Here is a 23,459-nt window from a genome sequence, read left to right as displayed (position 1 = left end):
CTTGGGCCCCTTTGCGGTCTCCTGCCCATTTCTACCACTAGCCCCTAAAGGTCATGAATCCCCAGGCACCAACGATTACCTGCTCATACCTTCTTGGTCTTCAGCTCAAATCTCCATCCCGTCACCGCCATTTTCCTTCCCCCACTGTTTTTTTTGGTGGCGCCCCGCGGCATGTGGGATCTTTTCTCCTCGACCAGGGATGGAACCCGCGGCCCCTGGATTGGAAGCGGAGATTCTTAACCACTGGACCGCCAGGGAAATACCCACTGTTTTTAGAATCGTGCGGAATCGACCTCGCCGCCGTCCAGAAGGGGGCGCTAGTTTCCAAACCCTGCCTCTGTCGCACCTGTTCCCCGACGTGGGTGCCGGCAGCCAGTTATCACCTCTTCTGCTTCTGCTGGTGTGGCAGGTGGATGGGGTCTCATAACAGTGTGATTTTGTATCTCCCTTCCGAGGAGTGGAGCCAGACAGTTGTTTTTTTTTTTCTCTAGACTCTCCTTTGGACAAAAGAGGAGACAGACACATCTAACCCTGGCAGTCCAGTGGTTGGGACTCGTAGGTTTGGGATGGCCCTGGGTTCGATCTCTGATCTGGCAACTAAGATCCCACAAGCCTCACAATTCGGCCAAAAGACAAAAACTAAAAAGGAGACAGAGGTCCAGGGAGGTGGGGTGTCCGCCCTAGTCAGTGCAGTTGACCAGGAGGTGGTGGAACCCAGTTTGACTCCAAAGCCAGCCCTGTGATCCATTCCCAGAGAGGCAGGTGGGTGCCTCTGGGTCACCCTCGGGAGGCCCAGGGCAGAGAGCACTGGAGGCCGGTGGAGGGAGGCCCTCCACCCCCTCCCCACTTCCCGTCCACACTGGCACCGTCAATGCCACCGGGGAGGTTGCGCAGGGAGCCGAGCACGCAGAGAGGCGGGCTCGCGCTCACGTGAGGCCGTCAGAGCATCGCCAGCCCCACGCCCCCACGCTTGCAGGCCCGGGCTTGCTTGCGGTCGGCTGGGCTGAAGTCACCAGCGAGCGCCGACTGCCAGCCCCTCGGGCGTCAGGTTCACCAGGTGCTCCGCACCCACGCAGGTTGCTAAGCCAACCGTGAAAGGCCATTTAAAGGCCACCGGGGGAATGCGAGTCTGAGTCTGGCCTGAGCTGACGTTAAGGATGAATGGTCGTTCAGTTGATGGTGGCCTTGTACGTCTATCAGGAGATGTCCTCATCTATTTATCTTTTGGGAGGTGTCTCTCTGCTTCCCCACCCAAAACCTCCCTGTGTTTCTGGGATTCTTGACTGTCCCCGTCTAGCCAGCCCCCTGGCCCCAGCCCCGCCCACTGTGCTGCAGGGGTAGGCGATGGAACCCGAGGCCCAGGAGGCCATCCGGCTTGCCCAAGGTCACACAGCAAGAGAACACCTCCACTAGTTAACCCTTTGCCGTGTATTCATTCATTCTTCATTCGTGCGACACCTGATGGAGTCCGGGCCGGATCTCTGCAGGCACTGGGGGGAAGGAACCGTGGCCAAAACAGAACAAGCCCCTGCTCCCTGGAGCGCTGAGACCCAGGGAGCATCAGATGACACAAATAGATGAACGTAATCCCTTAGAAGAGTGACCCCTGGAAGGTGCATGGTGTGGTGACTGTGGCGGCGAGGGGTCTGGAGAGGTGGGGGTGTGATGTCTCGGAAGGGGCGGGGCAGCCCCGGGAGGGGGCGGCGCTTGGCCGAGCCCTGTTGATCAGCAGGAATTAAGCAGGTATAGGTGATACTACGGGAGAAGGCAATGGCACCCCACTCCAGTACTCTTGCCTGGAAAATCCCATGGACGGAGGAGCCGGGTAGGCTACAGTCCATGAGGTCGCTAAGAGTCGGACACGACTGAGCAACTTCACTTTCACTTTTCCCTTTCATGCACTGGAGAAGGAAATGGCAACCCACTCCAGTATTCTTGCCTGGAGAATCCCAGGGACAGCGGAGCCTGATGGGCTGCCGTCTATGGGGGTCGCACAGAGTCGGACACGACTGAAGCGACTTAGCAGCAACAGCAGCAGATGATACTACTGGGCTTCGCTAATAGCTCAGCTGGTAAAGAATCTGCCTGCAATGCGGGAGACCTGGGTTCGATCCCTGGGTTGGGAAGATCCCCTGGAGAAGGGAACAGCTACCCACTCCAGTATCCTGGCCTGGAGAATTCCATTGACAGTATAGTACTGGAAGGCCTGTAGGAGGAGGGAAGTCCTAAGGCAAGAGCCTGGGGGCAAGAGAGTGTCACATGTCGAGAACGTGGCTGGCTTGGCTGGTTGGAGTGAGGGGACCCTGGGCTGGAGCGGGTGGGAGGATTGGGGACAGGGTGTACCAAGGATCCTGACAAGGGATTAGATTGAATCCCAGAAGTAGTGATGATTGTGGAAAGAATTCTGGTAGGCTGAAGTTCATTCACAAACACGTTGATGGAGGGCTTAGAAGCAGTTAGGAGATGAAGAAGGAAGTGATAGACAAGGAGTTATGACCTCGGTGGAGATGGAAAGGAAAAACGCACACTTGTTGCATACGCCAGCGTGCCCCACAAACTCTACCAAAGCCTTTTTCCTTTTTTCTTTGAGGGCTAGCCGTCACATACCAGTAAAATTCACCATTGTCAAGTACACAGCTCAGCATTTGTATTAATAATGTATTCCCAAGGCTGTGTGATCATCCCTGAAATCTCACTCTCTAGTTTCAGAAACTGAGTCTTTTCTCAGCAGTGATTTTGTTTTCCAGACTAGGTCTCACATTTGAAAGGATATGAAATTGAAAAAAAAATTAAGGGCAATGATTGTTCCAGTGCCCTGGGCTCCCAGGAGGCCACCTCAGTTAGCAGTTTCTTGTGTGTCCTTCAGAGCAAGGCTTCTTGAAGCTGTCAAGTCAGTGACCACTACCCCCTCCACTTCTGTTTTCAGAGATTTTAAAGAATATTTATATTTATTTATTTGGCCGCACCGGGTCTTACTTGTGGCATGTGGGGTCTAGGTCCCCAGCTAGAAATCTAGGTCCCTGACTAGAAATCAGTCTTAGCCACAGGACCACCAGGGAAGTCCCTCAGGGATTTTTTTTTTAACCCTCTTTATTTTGAATAATTTCAGGTTTACAGAAAAGGAGTAGAGAGTCCACAAAATCATTGCATGCCTTCTCCCAGACTTCTCAAGTGTCACCAGCTTGCTACATCTACTTTATGCTCGTCTGTCTTTCTAATTACTTGTTCTGAGTCGTTCGAGAGTAGGGGTGTTGCCCAGAGACCCCTTCACCCTTCATGTTAGTTTCTGATGGCCGCTGACACAAATGATCACAAATGTCGTGGCTTATAATAACACGTTTACTCCCTGACCAGAAGTACTTCCCTCCCCTGGTCAGAAGTTGAAAATCAATCTGACTGGTTAAAATCAAGGTGTCAGAAGAGCTGGTCCCTTCTGGAGGCTCCGGGGAGATTTGTCTTCTTGCCTTTCTCAGCTTCCAGAGGCCACCCACATGCCTTAGCTCGTGGCCCCTTCTTCCATCTTCAGAATGCATTGCTCTAGGGAATTCCCTGGCAGTCTAGTGGTTAGCCTTTAGTGCTTTCACTTCTGGGGCCCAGGCTCCAACCCTGGTCGGGGTCAAGCTGCCTGGCCGGGCCAAAAAAGAGAAAATGGAGACAAAGGACATCACTCTAACCGCTGCTCATGTGGCCTGCCCATCGGCCTCCCTCTTATAAAGACCCTTCGGATTACACTTAGGACCCACCTGGATAATGCGAGATTAATCTCCTGTCTTGAGATCCTCAATTTCATCACATCAGTTAAGTCTGTTCTCCCTTCGAGGTAACATTTGTAGGATTCAGCCTGTGGACATTTGGGGGCGGGGGCATTATTCATCTTACCACCCCCTGAATCTGTCAGTGCATACTGCCCAAGAACATTCTCTGACACAAATGCAGTACAGGGTCATCATTAGGAAATTAACATTGGCAGTATGGGTACTATTTATCTAATCCACAGACCTTATGCCAACTGTCCCAGTAATGTCCTTTATGGCAAAAAAAAAATTTTTTTCACAGACCTTATGCCAGTTTCCCCAGTAATGTCTTTTATAGCAAAAAAAAAAAAAGAAAGTTTTTGTTACACACACACACACACACACACTTCCCCAGTCCAGGATCACACATGCTGCATCTAGCTGTCACACTGTACTCTTCATCCATCTGGAACTGGTCCTGAATTTTCCTCTATCTTTTGTGACCTTGACACTTTGGGAGATGACAGGCTAGTTGTTTCCTCAGTGTGGGTGCACTTTCTCTTGATTAGATTCGGGTTACACGCTTTTGGCACGGGTCTCCCAGAAGAGTTCCCCACCCTCTCCACCTTCCACCACGCCCTTTTCCTAAGTAAACTTTGTGCAGAAGCTTATGTAGCACAGACACCAAAAAGTGAGCTTGGTGCTGAAGCACTCAGCTTGGGAAAATTTCTGCAAGTGACACCCTGTATGACCAGCACCTCGAAGTCCCTGCAAGCTCCTTCCGGTCACCAGAAACCCCTGCAGCCTGGCATCTAACAGCATGGAGTTATTTTGTTGTTGTTGTTCAGTTGCTCAGTCATGTCCGACTCTTTGCAGCACATCAGTCTTCCCTGTCCTTCACCATCTCCCTGAGTTTGCTCAAACTCATGTCCATTGAGTCAGTGATACCATCCAATCACCTCATCCTCTGTCGCCCCCTTCTCTTGCCCACTTGAATTTGGAACAAACAGACCCATACAGTCTGTGCACTTTCTTTTTCTTTTTTTTTTTATTATTTATTTGGCTGCATTAGGTCTTAGTTGAAGCACTTGGGATCTTTGAGTCACGTGGATCTTTCATTGTGCCTCCTGGACTCTCTAGTTGTGGTGCAAGAGCTCAGTTGCTCGGCAGCATGTGTGATTGTAGTTCCCCACCTAGGGCTTGAACCCAAACCCCTTGCGTTGGAAGCATGAATCTTAACCGCTGGACCGCTAGGGAAGTCCTGACCAAATCTAGATCAAGCTCTGAACAAAACCAAGACCCGCATTCCTTTGGATTCCACAGTGACTATCCTCTTGGAAAATGCACTGGGTATTAAAACCAAACACTAAACACTTTCGTGTGTATATGTAAAACAGTTCTGATTAGTCTCAGAGCCAGAGAAGGCAATGGCACCCCACTCCAGTACTCTTGCCTGGAAAATCCCATGCACAGAGGAGCCTGGTAGGCTGTGGTCCATGGGGTCGCTAAGAGTCGGACACGACTGAGCGACTTCACTTTCACTTTTCACTTTCATGCATTGGAAAAGGCGGAGAAGGCAATGGCACCCCACTCCAGCACTCTTGCCTGGAAAATCCCATGGACGGAGGAGCCTGGTAGGCTACAGTCCATGGGGTCATGAAGAGTCGGACACGACTGAGCGACTTCACTTTCACTTTTCCCTTTCATGCACTGGAGAAGGAAATGGCAACCCACTCCAGTATTCTTGCCTGGAGAATCCTAGGGATGGCAGAGCCTGGTGGGCTGCCGTCTATGGGGTCGCACAGAGTCGGACACGACTGAAGCGACTTAGCAGCAGCAGCAGCATTGGAGAAGGAAATGGCAACCCACTCCAGTGTTCTTGCCTGGAGAATCCTAGGGACGGCGGAGCCTGGTGGGCTGCCATCTATAGGGTCGCACAGAGTCGGACACGGCTGAAGCGACTTGGCAGCAGCAGCAGCAGCAGCATTGGAGAAGGAAATGGCAACCCACTCCAGTGTTTTTGCCTGGAGAATCCCAGGGACGGCGGAGCTTGGTGGGCTGCCGTCTGTGGGGTTGCACAGAATCGGACACGACTGAAGCGACTTAGCAGCAGCAGCAGTCTCAGAGCATTCAAAACCATTATTCACAGACACGAATGTCCACTGGGACATTTCGAAATCATGTCCAAGGGATGTGGACAACTCTTTGTGATACAGATGGGCTTCTGCGTCGCGGTCTGGTGCCCACCCGCTCAGTCTCTGTGATGTCCAGAAACACCCCAATATGTTGCTGGGGTGGCTCCCATCCCTATGCCAACCAACCTCTGCACGGTCCCAGGATGTCCTCTAGGGGGCAGCATTGCCCATTTATGGCGTGATTTCTAGCCCCTTTGGTGCGAGCGATCCAAGTCGCTTCAGTCGTGTCCAACTCTTGGCGATCCCATGGACCGCAGCCGGGCAGGCTTCTCTGCACAGACGTGCAAATACAATCCATCTTTTACAATGTCCGAGTTGGAGAAATCAGCTACACGCGACAGTTATTTGTAAACCCCAAACCGACAGTCCTGGTGTTTGTGTGGTCCTTGGGGTCATTCATAGAGGGGTGAAAGTTTTGAGCTGCCAGGGTGCACCCAACCGAGGTCCCGGGGGCGGCATCCCGCTTTCTTGTTCTAGCTCATACTGCAAACAAGTGTCCTTTCTGCAGCCTACTGAGTGCCACGTTTATTACTTGGGAGAAGGTTTTTGGTTGGCGATTTCACTGTTTGAAATGCTCCCCCAAGTGTAGTGCTTAATGCCATCCGGCGTCCCTATGAGGAAGAAGACTGAGATGCTGGGTACAGAGGAAGGAGGTGTGTGAGAAAAGCTTCCTTCAGGTTCCAGTTATAGTGAGTGTTGGTTGTGAGCTCAATGTGAATCAATGCTATATATATCAGATAAGATGTCTTAAAAAATTTTTTTATTGAAATATAGTTGATTCACAATGTTGTGTTAATTTCTGCTGTACACCAGAGTGACATATATATACATATGTATATATATATAGTTTTTTATACATAAATCTTATACACATCACTTTATAAAATGGACATGCGTGCATAGCCCACCAGGCTCCTCTGTCCATGGGATTCTCCAGGCAGGAACACTGGAGTGGGTTGCCATGCCTTCCTTCCTAACCTAGGGATCGAACCTGTGTCTCCTGTGATTCCTTCATTACAGGTGGATTCTTTACCGCTGGGCCACCAGGAAAGCCCAAAACAGATATGAGCAGACACCAAATGGCAATAAAGCAAACATTGTATATAAAATCTCCTGGAGAAGGGAATGGCAACCCACTCCAGCATTTTTGTTTGGAGAATCCCATGGACAGAGGAGCCTGGCGGGCTATAGTCCATAGGGTCACAAAGACTCAGACACGACTGAAGCGACTTAGCATGGACGCATGTCTGTAAAATATAGAATTCATTTATCCATTCAGGTATTTTAAGACCTGCCTGGAGTCAGGTGATGGTGTAATTTGACATAGCGTTTTAAGCTAGATTTCTTTTTTTAATTTTATTTTTGTAATTGAGGTGTTGAAGCATAGCTGATGTATTATGTGTTAGTTTCAGATGTACAGCAAAGTGATCCAGTTATACGTATATATATCCTTTTACAGATTCTTTTCCATGATAGGTTATTATAAGAGACTGAGTATAGTTCCCTGGGCTGTACAGTAGGTCCTCGTTGCTTCAGCTAGCTTTCTGAGGGGCTGGTTCAGACCCTGCGCCATGTGCCGTGATCTCTTTCTCTGCTGCCCCCTAGCCATGCTGCGGATGGTCTCGGCCGTTCTCCAGTTTGGCAACATCGTCCTGAAGAGAGAACGGAACACCGACCAAGCCTCCATGCCTGACAACACAGGTACTGCCACCTGGCCTGCTACCCACCTCATACAGAGCATCCTTCATCCCGAGACAGACCTGCCTCCCCCCAGGCCCGCCCTGATTTCCTGCCCTTGGCTGAATATCTACTGAAAAAACACCTTCCACTCTTTACTTGATTATACAGAGTGTGAGCTCTGCTGAAAATGTGAACAACACCAGTGCACCAAAGAAGGGGTGAGCAGGGTCCCCCATCATCTCAGACCCTCCTAGAGAACCACCATTAGCACAGGGCATGTCTCCTCCTGGCCTCTGTGCTTTGGTTGTTTTTTTTTTTTGCCTTTCAAAAGCAGAAGTATAGTTGATACTCCTTTTTATATCAAAATGAAAATAGCTCTGCTTTTTTATTATGATGAAATAATACAATCTGGATGGGGAAGAAACTCTGGCAAGACAGCAAAGGATAAAGGCAGGGAAATTACCCATAATTACTGCTTACATTTTGGGGCCGCTCACTCTGGGCTTTGTTCTACATCTGTATCAATGTGGAGGTAATTATCACAGAAATGGAATCGTGCTTGACACCCCCTTCCCCTCAGGATGGGAAGAGCTTGCTGTCCTGATTATGAAACCCTCTGGGCTCATTTTCAAAAGCTGTATGACACGGAGCATATGAAGGAAGGGGTGTCCCTCTCTCTCTCTTTTTTTTTTGGTGGTGGGGGGATCTATATCAGTATCAATATGGAGCCATGCAGTATTCAGGATCTCAGTCCCGAGCTAGGAATCAAACCTGCACCCCTTGCAGTGGAAGCTCAGAGTCCTAACCACTGGACCACTAGGGAAGTCTGGAAGGAGCACCTCTGACAGTGTCATTGATCTGAGCTATTCCTGTGACATCTGGTGGGCTCACACACCCAGCAGGTGTGCGGTGTGAACTCATTCATTCATTTGGTTTACAAAATTGGAGTCAACAAAGACTTTTAAAATGGTCCACATCAAAAAAAAAAAATCAAAAAAAAGTACACACCGAGGCCTTAGAACCCTGATAGACCATCCTGTTACTGGCAGTGTAGTACTCCACGCTGGGTTTGGTGTTTTTTTCTTTTTTAAATATTCTGGTATAAGGCAAAATCACTGCAGACGAATTAGAAATTGCAATTGCAGAGAGAGAGAGACAGATTTAAACCTTCATCACCTCTCAGAAATGACCACTGTTGAAAAACTCCTAGGTGTTTTTCCCTTCTGTTGGTGTTGAGTATTTGTAGTAGCTAACTTCCCATGATGCAAGTGATAGAAGCTTTGAAACACTTCTTAACGATCATTTTAATTCAGAGGCAGAAGAAGAAATACACCTGCCCGCAGTCCTGCCTCCATCTTCTGCCAAAAGAGCCGTTAACATTTTGGCAATTATTTTTCCTACACAAATAAGGAAGATCAATGAATTTTTAAAGATTTCTTTTGGGTTTGGCCACCTCAGTGAATTCTTATTCCAAGAGCTGTCCCCCCGAACCCCCACATTTTATTGAGACACTTCTCAACGTACAGAAAAGTTCAAAGAATTTTATACTGAACACTTGGATCCACCACCAAGATTCTACCATTGACATTTGTTTCATTGACTATCTTTCCATCCTCTGTTCACTTGTCTTTTTTCCTGGCACATTTCAAAGTTGCAGATACTGATAAAGACCCTTCAGCATGGGTATCATTTACTGGCACCCAACATTTGATTACAATTCTTTCTTGAACTTGAAGTGAAACATACGTATCATGAAAAGTACATGGCTTAAGTGTACTATGTAATAATTTATCATTATCATTTACTTATTTATTAAATAATTATTTATAATAATAATGTTTAGTGACTGCAGAACACTCGTTCAAATGGATGGACCCTGACTCTCTAACCAATCCCCAACTGTTGGGCATGCAGGCTGCTTCCTGGTTTTCTCTATTGTAAACAACACCATGATGAACATCCTCTTAGTCCAGCCTTTACTCACCTCCAGGTTTATTTTTGCCAACTTGGGGTCCCAGGAGGAGAATTGTTAGGCCAGAGAACACACACTTTTAGGACCCCTAATGCCTCTAGCAGGAAAGGCTGGGGTCCCACTGACAGCTGGGGGGGTCACACCCTCTCCCCCACTCCTCGCTGTCCCCACCTCCCAGTGCTGACCCCATCTTGGTGCCTCTCGCCCTCAGCTGCGCAGAAGCTCTGCCGCCTCCTGGGCCTGGGGGTGACGGATTTCTCCCGTGCCCTGCTCACCCCCCGCATCAAAGTTGGCCGGGACTACGTGCAGAAAGCACAGACCAAGGAACAGGTGGGCAAGGCTGGGGTCGGTGGGTACAGGGAGGGTCCTGGATTTTTAAGCAGCTTATGCCTGTTCTTTCCCCCTCACTCAGCAAACTTTGGCTGAATATCTGTTCAGTTACTGACTCTGGTCTAGGTGCTAGCATAAAGGCAGTCATGGAAAAAAGGACCATGCCTTCAGGGAGCTCAGATTAGTAAGGAATCGGATAATAGAAGAAACGGGGATGCTTTCTATGCAGGAGAGGGTTGGGGTGGTCAAGAATGCCTTCTCAGAGGAGGTGACATTTGAATTGAGGCTTGGATGGTTTAAGACAAAGGGAATAGCATATGTGAAGGCCCTGAAGGTGGAACAAGCTTGGTGAGTTGGGAACATTAAGGAGATCAGTGAGGCTAGAGAGTTAGGGAGAGGGTGATAGAAGCTGCAGCCAGAGAGGTTGGAAGGGGACAGATTATCCAAGGTCTTAAGGGCTACAGTAAGGAGGTGAGTTTTATTCAAAGTGCTTTAGGAGGCCAGTGAGGATGTAAGCCAGGGACCAACTCGATTCAGTTTGGCTTTGATAAAAATTCCCTTGTCTACTATGTGGAGAATTGGCTCCAGGGGGCACTGGTGGAAGCAGAGAGACAGGAGGAGGCCACTGTCACAGTCTAGGCAAGTGACGATGCAGCATACCCTCAGGTGGGGGTGGGGAGAAGTGAACACGGACCGACTCTTTTCAGAATCCAATTCTGGGGTAGAGGCTCTGCCTGACCCTCAGGTGCTGGGCACTCGAGGTACTAGGCACAGTGGGAGATAGGAGACTGAGTGTCACACTGACCCGGGTTCCACGCTCAGTGAAAGAGTGGATGAAGAATCTGAGGCACAGAGAGGTTTATTCGCATGCCCCAGGTCACACAGCCTCTAAGTGGCAGAGCTAGGGTTCCAACCTTGGTGTGAGGCCCCAGATCCCACTCTCTTACCTGCTCTACAGTGGAAATTGGTTCAAGCGTTGGGTGGAGGATTCATGAACTAACGCGCCCCCAAGCACCGCATACAGGGCCCGGTGCACAGTAGGCCTTCCGTAATGATCCGCCAGTGTTAATGTCGCCACTCTTGATGAAACACGAGGGGGCGGTGTCTGCACCCAGAGTCTCCTCGCCGGCCCCGGGGGGACGGGCCGGGGCCGCCGACGTGCAGGCAGGGTCCTCACTGTGCGCCCCGGCCCGCAGGCTGACTTCGCGCTGGAGGCGCTGGCCAAGGCCACCTACGAGCGCCTCTTCCGCTGGCTAGTCCTGCGTCTCAACCGAGCCCTGGACCGCAGCCCCCGGCAGGGCGCCTCCTTCCTGGGCATCCTGGACATCGCGGGCTTTGAGATCTTCCAGGTCTGCTGCTTGTGCTGGTGGGGGGCTGGGAGGGCTTCATCACGCTGGCCTAGCTCCCCTTCTCTGGGTCCCTGTCCCCCTCCCTCTGGGTCCCTGTCCCCCTCTCTCTCTGGTCCCTGTCCCCCTCTCTCTCTGGTCCCTGTCCCCCTCTCTCTGGGTCCCTGTCTCCCTCTTCATGGGTCTCTGTCCCCCTCTCTCTCTGGTCTTTGACCCCCTGTCTCTGATCTCTGTGCCTCTCTCTCTGGCCTCTGACCACCCCCCTCCCTGGGTCCCTGCCCCCTCTCCCTGGCTCCCTGTCCCCCTCTTCCTGGGCCTCTGTCCCCCCTTCTCTGGGTTCCTGCCCATCTCTCTCATGCAGCTCATGTCCCTCCCCCCCTGCAGCTAAACTCCTTCGAGCAGCTCTGTATCAATTACACCAATGAGAAGCTGCAGCAGCTATTCAACCACACGATGTTCGTGCTGGAGCAAGAGGAGTACCAGCGTGAGGGCATCCCCTGGACCTTCCTCGACTTCGGCCTCGATCTGCAGCCCTGCATCGACCTCATCGAGCGGCCGGTGAGCGCACGGCTCCTCCCGCCCCACCCCGCTGCTCCCCCCTCCGCCGCTGCCGCCGCTCCCCCTCCCTGTTCACCTGCATCTCCGCATCTCCTCAGCCTTCTGTGTCGCCTTGGTCCAGTCCCTCCCCCTCTCTGAGCCTTGGGCTTCTCCATCAGTTAAATGGGGAAAACGGCCTAGATCTGTGTGACCGCTAGATGATCGGGACCCAGAATGTGCCTGGCCGCTAGCCCGGCTCCAATCGAGGGCTGATTGACAGCTAGAACTGTGATGGTTGTTCTCCTGTTTGCTAGTAGGTCCCAAGTGGCACAAGAGCTAAAAATTAGCAGCAACCTAAGTGTCCAGTTTTGGGTGATTTGACTTAACGCTTCTCCCTGCTCTGTCAATGGTCAGGCCAATCCCCCCGGACTCCTGGCTCTGCTGGATGAGGAGTGCTGGTTCCCAAAGGCTACGGACAAGTCCTTTGTGGAGAAGGTGGCCCAGGAGCAGGGTGGTCACCCCAAATTCCAGAGGCCAAGGCACCTTCGGGATCAGGCCGACTTCAGTGTCCTGCATTATGCAGGCAAGGTAGGGAACAGGGAGATGTGGGGCAGCTTTGAGGCATGTGGGTGGGAGTGAGGATGAAGGGAGGATGCAAAGGGAAGGCAGGGGCCACCTGGTGTCCACTGGGAAAAGTCACAGTCAGGCCAGGGGCCAGGAGTGAGGACTCTGTCTGATGAAGTCAGCAAAGATTTCCTCAAGGTGGGGATATTTGCAGTAGGTTTTGAGGGATGAACAGGAGTTCACCAGGTGGAGAATTAGGTGCATTTGATTCATTCATTTGGCCAATGTATGCCTTTTGTGTGCTCAGTCCTGTGCTGAGCAAAGCTGGGGATCCACATCAGAGATGATTCTGTCCTCACAAAGTTCCTTATCTGAGAGGGAGACTAATACAGACCATTGGGATAAAAGGTTGATGAGTGCCTTAACGAAGGCAGCTGCAGAGAGTATCAAAGTCCAGAGGAGGAAAGCCAAGGAAGGTCTCAGAGGAGAGTGATGCTTGATCGAATTCTAAATCAAAGGTCAGGGACTTCCTTGGTGGTCCAGTGGCTAAGACCCTGCATTCCCAATTCAGGGGGCCGGGGGTTTGTTCCCTGGTCGGGGAACTAGATCCCACACGCCACATCTAAGACCCAGTGCAGCCAAATAAATAACTAAAGGGTCAGCAAACATTTTCTGTCGTTAGTTTCAGCTTTGTGGAGCAGACAGTCTCTGGCATAACTACTCAATTCTGCCATGAGAGCACAGAAGAAGCCACAAGTTCACACATAAATGAAGGCTGTATTCCAATAAAACTTTAGTCACAAAAGGAGGTGGCAGCTGAATCTGGCCTGTGGACCGGGATTGTCTGGCAACCCCTGCTCTAAATGATGAGTAACGCTTAGCTGGCGAAGGACGCGTGCAGAGGGGGCGGTCTTCAGGCTGAGGGAACCACACACCCCAGGAGACCCGTGTGTCCTGTCCTAGAACTCAGTTGTTTCCCACACATTTCCTAAGATTTCCCGCGTGCCCAGTGCTGGACACTGACTCAGACCCTGGCCTCCGGGAGCCCCCCGGAGGGTGGGCGAGGAGGGCACAGGCCGGGACTCATGGCGGTCAAGATTGTGCCTCCCCGGGGAAGGAGCCGGCCCCGTGAAAATCCCCAGGGACGGAGTCACAGGAGGCGGGAACGGCAGGCGTCAAAATCCTGAGGCGGCAAGGAACTTGCACGTTTGAGGAGGAGTGTGGCTGAAAAAATCAGAAGTGACGTTAGTGGATGAGGTCGCGGAGGCGGGGGCAGAGTTCTCTCAAGGGAAAGGCAGAAAGGCGAGGAGCCAGGCGGCGGGTGGGTGAAGTTCAGGTGAGAGACACAAGGTGGCGCCGTCGCGCCCGTGAGGGGTGAGCGCGCGCTCCGCGCCCCCTCCCCAACCCGCCCCCCAAAACTGGGGCTTTTCAGAGCTTCTCGGAGGCTCCTTGGGAAATCCGAAGAGCCTCAGTCTACTCCCCCCCCCCTCCTCTGCCCGATCTCATTCAGGTCGACTACAAGGCCAACGAGTGGCTGATGAAAAACATGGACCCTCTGAATGACAACGTCGCAGCCCTGCTCCACCAGAGCACAGACCGGCTGACGGCAGAGATCTGGAAAGACGGTGAGGACCCGCTTCCCCGCCCTGTCCCTGGGGCTCTGTGCACCCCTTCAGTTTTGTTTCAGAGGCTGAGTTCTGAACCTGAGTTGTCTGCTCAGATACGGAACTGGTACCAGGACCGACAGCCTCACAATAGTGTTCCCAGTTAGTGATTGAGAAATCGATATTTCAAACCAGCTTCACACTCAGTGATAAAACACTCGTTCTTAATCAGAAATGAGATAAGGATGCCCCCTGACAACACTGCTGTGAAATACTGTTTTGGTGATAGTAGTTTATGCAATCAGACCAGCAAAATAAATAAGCATATGAATAGTCAAAAGGAAGCTATGAAGTTAATTGTAGACGGCATATGTCTCCCCCCACCAAAAAAAAATCAAGAGATTTGACTGTAAAAGAATAAATAACAACAAGAGAACTCAGGTGGGTGATGCTTTACATGTTAGTCAACTTTCAGACTTTGCTTTCCCTTCAAGGATTCAGGGAAGAAGGAAGGGGAAAAAACCAAGAGATAGTTTTGGTTTCCTGCTCCAGCAAGACCCATGTGAGTCTGGTCATCAGTCTTTTCAAATGGACACTCCTAGGAGGCAGATAGAAAAGCTGTGTCCATGCTTGTCCCCAGTCTTTAGAGGAAGTTTGAGAGATGATTTTGTAAAACTAGCAAAACCAGCATGTCTGTTTTCCCTGATTCCAGGTTTCCAGAATCTGTCAATTGTCTTAATCTTTTATTGATGTGAAAAGCATAGTAGTGGAAATGTCAGCCCATGCAATTAGACAAGAGAACAAAATAATCAAGAAGAGTTGTTCCAAAATGAACTCAGAGCAAAATGGCATAGGGCACCTTGATCCAGTGAGCTGATTTTAGACAGTATTTCATGCTGTTTATATGAGAGGATTTGAAAAGCAGTGTTTGAGTTTCAGTAACGGAACCAGAAGGGCTTCCCAGTTGGCAGTAGTGGTAAAGAACCCACCTGCCTGCGGGAGACATAAAAGACACAGGTTTGATCCCTGGGTCGAGAAGATCACCTGGAGAAGGAAATGGCAACCCACTCCAATATTCTTGCCTGGAGAATCCCAAGGTCAGAGGAGCCTGGTGGGTTGCAGTCCATGGGGCTGCAAAGAGTGGGGCACAACTGAGAGGCTTAGCATGCACACACATGCAGCAGAACCAGATTCTGCCGAGAATCATCTCCTTTAGACTGAAAATCTCCCCGTTCAACTTCTTTAAAGTTTGTGTTCCATTGACGGCCACGTGATGATCCCCCTAACCCCTCATGTGCTCTCCCCTTATGTGCTTGGTTCTCAAAGCCTCCAAGAGAGAAAGTATAAGTGGTGAAGCCTCCTGAGTGTCCTAGTCTGAAACCCAGCACAGTATCGTCTCCTCCACAGTTCTCCCGAACAAAGCATGTCATAAGACCAGCCCAGGTTCGAGGAGCTGCCAGTCCCAGAGTAGGATGAGGAATTGGGACCATTTCTGCATCAGTCTTTACTACAGCTGCCCAGAGTCCAGAGTTGGCTTTGCTTTCTGGCATCCTGACAGCCCACCATTGGGTACTCAGCATCCTTGGCATCTCAGGGGAAGAGACCAGTGAGACACACTCTCTTCAGAGAGGCAAACGTAACAAGCTAGGTGGGAACCTTGAGTTAGCCCTGAGCTTCCCAGCAGCCAGGGCAAAAAAGGAGAAACCTAATAAAAACAGATACAGACCCAACCTCTTGGGAGAGAGGTTTTCTTTTCCCCCAACCCTGGACATTAAATTCTCAGAGGACATTTATCCTCTCAACCAACATTGGTGCCCTCACTAGTCAACATAAATGTGAACAGGATGGTGTCTCTGACTTAAAAGTACATGGTCCAGTGGTTAAGACTCTGCCCTTCCAATGAAGGGGGCTCAGGTTCGATTCCTGGTCGGGGAACTAAGATCCTGCATGCTGCACAGTGTGGCCAAAAGGAAAAAAAAGTTAATGGCCAAAGTCAGGTTTCCCCTCCTGCTTGGCTGTGTGCTGTTGACTAATAACCCTCTCTTCTTTTTCCTTCCTGCCTCCTTCTCTGTCCTCTCATGCTGCTCCCCTTTGCATCTCCCACCCCATCTCCCTGCCTCTCCCCCTATCTGTCCTCACCCCCCAGAACACGGGGGCTTGCAGCAGTTCTCTTTCCTTGGCTCCTTCCCACCGTCGCCCCCAGGATCTTCAGGGAGGCACGGCTCTGACATTTCTCCATCAGGGGGTGGGTGTTGCTGTGCATCAACGGGTGAGATTTCCTGGACGAGGAGGGTGGGCCCTTCAAACTGGGAACCTGTTTTGAATGTCTATCCCCTTTCCTCTCTATCCAGAGATCTCCCCCTCTTCTTTTTCCCATTTTTGTTGGCTCCCTCAGCAGTTTCCAGATTCTTTGTAGCAGCACAAGGCCTTCTTCTAACTAAACCGCATGTAAACATACAAACAATTATGACGGTATTAAGTTCATTCGGGGTTTTCTGTAATATTGTACAAAAACCCAAAAGAATTTTTTGGCCATCCCTCTATCAGCTGGCATTAATCAAGCATATACTATGTGCTATGCGCTGTGCAGAACCCTTTTACTATAATTAACACGTGGAATCCTCCAAACACCCAATCAGGTGTTAGTGCTCTTACCCCTGTTACAGATGAGGACATGGAAGCCCAGAGAGGTTAAGTCACCTGTCTGAGGTTACACAGCCAGTAAGCGACCAAGGTGGGACTTGAACCCAGAGCCTCCCCTCTTACCTGTCCTTTTGATAATAACTAGGAGCATGGCGGTGGGGGTGGGGAGACTTAGACCTGGGGAGGAAAAATGTCATATCTGAACACCCACTGTTCACCAAGCTCTGCTTTCCAAGAAAATTATCTGGTTGATTCCATAACCCTCACGATTGGGGATTGCAGGTCATCAGATTCTGCCCCAACTGCGTGTCCTGGAACCGCACACAATTTAATACATTGAATTTGTGACAAAGGAGTGGCTATTGCTCACTAGTTGAAGTGACACCATCAAATAATGAAACAAAGTTACGGAACTTTCCTGGTAGTCCAGTGGCAAAGGTACCATGCTTCCAATGCAGGGGCCCTGGGTTTGATCTCTGGTTAGGAAACCAGATCCCATATGTGACAACTAAGACCTGGCCAGCCAAATAAATAAATAAATAAATAAATATTTTTTTAAAAAAGAAAAAGTTACCATGAAATCAAGTCTTTCTGGGAAAATGGTGACTGTGGAGGCAGTTGGTATTATTTGTTTTTTCTTTTGTTTTGAAAAATTTATTTTTTATTTTTTGGCCTTATTTTAAATATCATAATAAAGCCACATTTCACTGCATTTTTAACGTGACACTGTTTTAAGTTCCTAAAAATGCACCTGTGGTTATCACCCTTTTCCTTCTCTGTGCCTCAGTTTCCTCATCTGTAAAATGGGAATGATTCTTATAGGCTTATAAACAAGCCGATGTATGTCAAGTGCTTTGAGCAGTACCTGGCAGAGAATCAGTGCTAAGGAAGCATTTGCTATCATCATCATCATTTGTTGATAAGGAAAATGGAGAAGAAGGGTCAGGGTTTGAGAGGATTCACACCACTCTGGTTCAGATTCTGGGTCTTCAGATCCTAAACTGTGTGGCCTTGGACACAGTTGCCCAGCTTTCTGAGCCTCAGTTTGCTCGTCAGTCCAATGGGTTGATAATACCTGCCTTGATAGGCTATGAGAGATGGCTCATATGTAAAGTATCAGGTCTTATAAATGATGAGATCCTTGACTTTGGCCAACTCAGTCCCCTAAAACTGACCCCTGACTTTATTCTTTCTCTCACAGTGGAGGGCATCGTGGGGCTGGAGCAAGTGAACAGCCTTGGGGATGGCCCACCTGGTGGCCGCCCTCGCCGGGGCATGTTCCGGACGGTGGGACAACTCTACAAGGAGTCCCTGAGCCGCCTCATGGCCACACTCAGCAACACCAACCCCAGCTTCGTCCGCTGTATCATCCCCAACCACGAGAAGAGGGTGAGTGACCCAGCCCCGGGAGGGAAGGCGGCTCTGGAGGGAGGAAAAGTCCCAGTCACTGAATTTGGTTGGAGCTATGTCTGGTCCCAGGCTCGCTTCTGACTGTCTGTGTGACCTTGAGTAAGTTGTTTTCCCTCCCAGGCTCAAGGCCCTGTTAGGAAAATTCATTCATTCATGGGGCTTACATTTTATCGAGGCTTCCCTTGTGGCTCAGCTGGTAAAGAATCCACCTGCAATGTGGGAGACCTGGGTTCGATTCTTGGGTTGGGAAGATCCCCTGGAGAAGGGAAAGGCTACCCACTCCAGTATTCTGGCCTGGAGAAGTCCATGGACTGTATACTCCATGAGGTTGCAAAGAGTTGGACACAACTGAGAGACTTTCACTTTCACTAAATGCCAGGTGGTAGGGATACAGTGAAATCAAGGAGGGCTCCCTGGAGGAGGTGAGGTCTGAGCTTGGAAGAATAAGTGGTATTTCAAGTAGAGAGCTGCTTGGGCAAAAGCCCAGTGGTTGCTTGGAGTATGAAATGTGCAAGGGACAGAAAAAGGCCATTGGAGCTGGGGAGGTGTAGGGAGACCATGCCTGGCCTGCCAGGCCATCAGTAAGTTTTCTAGTTGGGAAAATCAGAGAATAGATACTATAGAGAAAGGTCAACATAAGAGAAGATGAAACTACAAAATTAGGTACTTGGGGCTTATACTGTCCTCAGAAAGTAGAAGCTGCAGTTATGGGGTGGGGGGAGCTCTGTGTGTGTGTGTGTCTCCCTTCTCTTTAAATACTGTGTTATGTGCATTAGTCATTCCATTGTGTCTAACTCTTTGTGACCCTATGGATTATAGACTGCCCAGCTTCTCTGTCCTTGGGATTCTCCAGGCAAGAATACTGGGGTGGGTTACCATTTCCCACTCCAGGGGATCTTCCTAACCCAGGGATCAGACCCACTCTCTTATATTTTCTGCATCAGCAAGTAGATTCTTTACCACTGTGCCACCTGGGAAGCCCCTCTGAAGTTGGGATGTGGCTTAACAATCAATGACCTGTCAGAGTGTAGTTGACAGGAGTTTTTTTTTTTTATTTCTTGGTGGTATCTAAGATAACAATGTGTTTTATAATTGAGGGTGCCTTATATCTGATGATATATGACATACATAGACTCAGCCACTTCTCCATAGAGCCCTGGTCCTTTAAAGTGGAAAATGGTTCTTAGAGTCTAAGATGTGGGTGTTTGGTGTGCTCAGGGGTATCAAGGCGTCACTCCAGGGGGATTCCAGTGTGTAGCTGAGGTTGAGAACAACTGATCTAGAGGTTCCATAAAAAAAAAAAAAACTGGTTATTGTGTTGACTACTCTGGGGACCTGGGCAAGGCAAGAGTTGTCTTTCAGAATGTATAATTTGAGTTTTTGCAGTGTTTAGATTTTTACCAAGTGCCAGGTAGTAGGGATACAGTGAAATCAGGGAGGGCTCCCTGGAGGAGGTGAACCCTTCCTCGGTTTCCTTGGTGGCTCAGTGGTAAAGAATCCGCCTGCCAGTGCAGGAGACGAGGGTTCCATCCCTGAGTTGGGAAGATCCCCTGGAGAAGATCCCCTGAGCTTCCCTTTCTGCCCGGCAGGTAGTAGGTGCTCAGTAAATTATAGGTTGGTGGTTCAGTTCCTAAATCATGTCCGACTCTTGCGACCACATGGACTGTAGCCTGCCAGGCTGAGAGTCCGTGGTGTTCTCTAGGCAAGAATACTGGAATGCGTTGCCATCTCCTCCAGGGGATCTTCCGGACCCAAGGGGCAAAGCCGCGTCTGTTACATCAACCTGCACTGGCAGGCGGGTTCTTTGCCACTAGGGCCACCTGGGAAGCCCAAACTTACAGGCTGAACCAGATGAAATTGCCTCCCGTTTTCGACCTGCCCAAACTGCCATCCACCTGCGTTCCCCTGACGGCCGCCGGCCGGTGAGTGGCGCCCCCGTGTGGCGGCCGCTGACCTCGCGTGCCTGTCACTGCTCTCCGCAGGCGGGGAAGCTGGACCCCCGGCTGGTGCTGGACCAGCTGCGCTGTAACGGCGTCCTGGAGGGCATCCGCATCTGTCGCCAGGGCTTTCCCAACCGCATCCTCTTCCAGGAGTTCCGGCAGCGGTGAGCGGCACGGGGTGGGGTGGGGCCCGGTTTGGAAGCCACTGCATCTGCATCCAAAGCTCCCCTCTACCCCACCACTACTTCTGGGCGGGGTGGGGGTGTGGCCTCGGCGCGAGGGGAGGGGCGGGGCCTCTGGGCAAGTTCCTTTGGTTGCTGAGTTTCAGCTTTCTGTGTGTTGTGGGAGAGCAATGTCCCCTTCAGTGGGCTCCCCAAGAGAACGGGCACAGAGCACTACGTTGCAATAGGTTATCGCAACAAGTATTTCTTATAAAAATGCAGTTGAGCAAGAGAGAACAGAAAATATCAACATATAAGATCCCTAGTGATTGAGAAACTCTGATACACGTTTCTCAATCACCAATGAAAACTATGGCACATTAATATTAATGTGTTATGTATATGATATTTATCTGCATGTATATATATGGTAAACATTAAAACAAAAGTTATGCTTCACACAAGCTGTATGTAACAGAACCATTCGCTAGAGAATGAGAGCCCCATATACAATTTAAAATTTTCCTATTAGCCATATTTTTAAAAGTAAAAAGAAACAGGTGGAATTAATGATACCAAGAGAGTTTATGTAATCCAATACAGCCAAGATATTAGATCATTTTAACATGTAATCTGGAGAAGGAAATGGCAACCCACTCCTGTATTCTTGCCTGGGAAATTCCATGGACAGAGGAGCCTGGCAGGCTACAGTCTGTGGGGTCACAGGAGTCAGACATGACTGAGCACCCACGCAACATGTAGTCAATATAAAAATTTAGTAGTGAGACATTGTGCATTATTTTGTTTCCTACTAAATCTTTGAAATTCAGTGTATGTCTTCCACCCATAATACATCTCAGTTTGGACACAAAATTTCCAGTGGTCAAAGGGAAATATACTCCTATTAAGACAATGATATATGGAAGATTCTGAAAGAGATGGGAATACCAGACCATCTGACCTGTCTCTTGAGAAACCTGTATGCAGGTCAGGAAGCAACAGTTACAACTGGACATGGAACAACAGACTGGTTCCAAATAGGAAAAGGAGTACGTCAAGGCTGTATATTGTCACCCTGCTTATTTAACTTATATGCAGAGTACATCATGAGAAACGCTGAGCTGGAAGAAACACAAGCTGGAATCAAGATTGCCGGGAGAAATATCAATAACCTCATATATGCAGATGACACCGCCCTTATGGCAGAAAGTGAAGAACTAAAGAGCCTCTTGATGAGAGTGAAAGAGGAGAGTGGAAAAGTTGGCTTAAAGCTCAACATTCAGAAAACTAAGATCATGGCATCTGATCCCATCACTTCATGGGAAATAGATGGGGAAACAGTGGAAACAGTGTCAGACTTTATTTTTTTGGGCTCCAAAATCACTGCTGATGGTGATTGCAGCCATGAAATTAAAAGATGCTTACTCCTTGGAAGGATGGTTATGACCAACCTAGATAGCATATTTAAAAGCAGAGACATTACTTTGCCAACAAAGGTCCGTCTAGTCAAGGCTATGGCTTTTCCAGTGGTCATGTATGGATGTGAGAGTTGGATGGTGAAGAAAGCTGAGCGCCGAAGAATTGATGCTTTTGAACTGTGGTGTTGGAGAAGACTCTTGAGAGTCCCTTGGACTGCAAGGAGATCCAACCAGTCCATCTTAAAGGAGATCAGTCCTGGTTGTTCATTGGAAGGACTGATGTTGAAGCTGAAACTCCAATACTTTGGCCACCTCATGCGAAGAGTTGACTCATTGGAAAAGACCCTAATGCTGGGAAGGATTGGGGGCAGGAGGAGAAGGGGACAACAGAGGATGAGATGGTTGGATGCATCACTGATTCGATGGACATGGGTTTGGGTAAACTCCGGGAGTTGGTAATGGACAGGGAGGCCTGGCGTGCTGCGATTCATGGGGTCACAAAGAGTTGGACACGACTGAGCGACTGAACTGAACTGAAATGAAGACAATGAAATTGTGTTGAAAAGAAAAATATTTTGCACTGCTTCAGTTTTTAAATTTAAGTTTCATTTAACTAAAATGAAATGCAATTACAAATGCAGGTCCCCAGTTGCCCCAAGCCATGTTTCCAGAGCTCAATAGTTGCATGTGGCCAATAGCGTTACATCGGACAGCGCAGGCCTGAAATTTCCTACTCAAAGTGTGGTCCCTGGATCAGCAGCATCAGTATCACCTGGCAGCTTATTAGACATGCATATTTTGGGGCCCCTCCCCAGACTTGCTGAATTAGGATCTGCATTTTAACAAGATCCTTGGTGACTGAGAAACTCTGATACAACAGATACACACACACACAAGCATTTCCCAATCACCGGTTAAAAAATATGGCATATTAATATGACATTCATATATCATGTATATAATATATATGTATATATGTTGTATATATCATATTTTTAATGAAATGTCATGATCCAGGGAAAGAGCACAGCAGGGGAAAGGCTCTGAGGATGGACACATGTGTGTTTAATGAAATGTACTTTTCAAATTCGGACTTGCACAGAGAAATGTGAAAGAAACAGCTGTAAGGCACTTAACTCAGGACCTGACATGTAATAAGTTCAAAAACATCAGCCCCCGTTTGTTATTACTCTCACACTTCCAAGACACACCTTTCTTTTACATCTCAGTGACCTATCCATGCATGCGTGTGTGCATGCGTGCGTGCCAAGTCACTTCAGTTGCATCCGACTCTTGGCAACCCCATGGACTGTAGCCCGCCAGGCTCCTCTGTCCGTGGGATTCTCTGGGCAAGAACACTGGAGTGGGCTGCCGTGTCCTCCTCCAGGGGGTCTTCCCAACCCAGGCATCACAACCATGTCTCTTAGTCTCCTGCATTGGCAGGGGGGTTCTTTACGATGAGCGCCACCTGGGAAGCCCCAGTTACCTATGGTGTTGGTGTAATTAGACACTTGTAATCAGCACGTGCTGTGTCCCAGGAGGAGAGCTTTTCTCGATGACATTGCTCTTGGTGGTGATATCAATTCTCTCAGCCTGGTGAGTGACCCTTGGTGATATTTGAATGTTTCTCTTACTGTTCCTATTGTCATTGTTGTTATTGCTGTTTGTCCCTCTGAGCCCAGTGCCTGGCCATGGTGACAGTTGGCTGTTACTCTTCACCCTACCCCACCCCTCTCCCCCCATTGCAGGTATGAGATCCTGACGCCCAATGCCATCCCCAAGGGCTTTATGGATGGGAAGCAGGCCTGTGAGAAGATGGTGAGTGAGAGGTGGAGTGCATGTGTGTATGTGTGTGTGCGTGTGTGTGCATGGTCTCAGGGGGTGGAGGTTGAGCTGGAACCTCCCCTCTCCTCGCCCCTCCTCCT

At 49.5% G+C, this 23,459-nt stretch overlaps 1 protein-coding gene across 15 annotated transcripts in view; it reads left to right on the top strand.

Annotated features, from left to right (window-relative positions):
• MYH14 (myosin heavy chain 14) overlaps positions 1-23,459 on the top strand; it is a 79,743-nt gene that overhangs the window by 23,853 nt on the left and 32,431 nt on the right. For 14 of the 15 annotated variants that reach the window (XM_081514563.1, XM_081514570.1, XM_081514575.1 and 11 more), the window contains 9 exons: positions 7,535-7,630; positions 9,793-9,911; positions 11,108-11,260; positions 11,642-11,815; positions 12,209-12,382; positions 13,869-13,983; positions 17,807-17,994; positions 19,998-20,119; positions 23,283-23,352. In XM_081514563.1, the coding sequence (XP_081370689.1) occupies positions 7,535-7,630; positions 9,793-9,911; positions 11,108-11,260; positions 11,642-11,815; positions 12,209-12,382; positions 13,869-13,983; positions 17,807-17,994; positions 19,998-20,119; positions 23,283-23,352 (1,211 nt within the window). Of the gene's footprint in view, positions 1-7,534; positions 7,631-9,792; positions 9,912-11,107; positions 11,261-11,641; positions 11,816-12,208; positions 12,383-13,868; positions 13,984-16,108; positions 16,208-17,806; positions 17,995-19,997; positions 20,120-23,282; positions 23,353-23,459 lie in introns of all 15 variants that reach the window. The other variant, XM_081514561.1, reaches the window with a different exon arrangement.

This window comes from Giraffa tippelskirchi, chromosome 7 (assembly GCF_054371585.1).
Source record: "Giraffa tippelskirchi isolate mGirTip1 chromosome 7, T2T-mGirTip1v1.2.pri, whole genome shotgun sequence".
In the NCBI taxonomy this organism is placed as follows: domain Eukaryota; kingdom Metazoa; phylum Chordata; class Mammalia; order Artiodactyla; family Giraffidae; genus Giraffa; species Giraffa tippelskirchi.
Note: the sequence above shows the minus strand (reverse complement) of the source record. Positions and strands in the feature narration are given on the sequence as shown.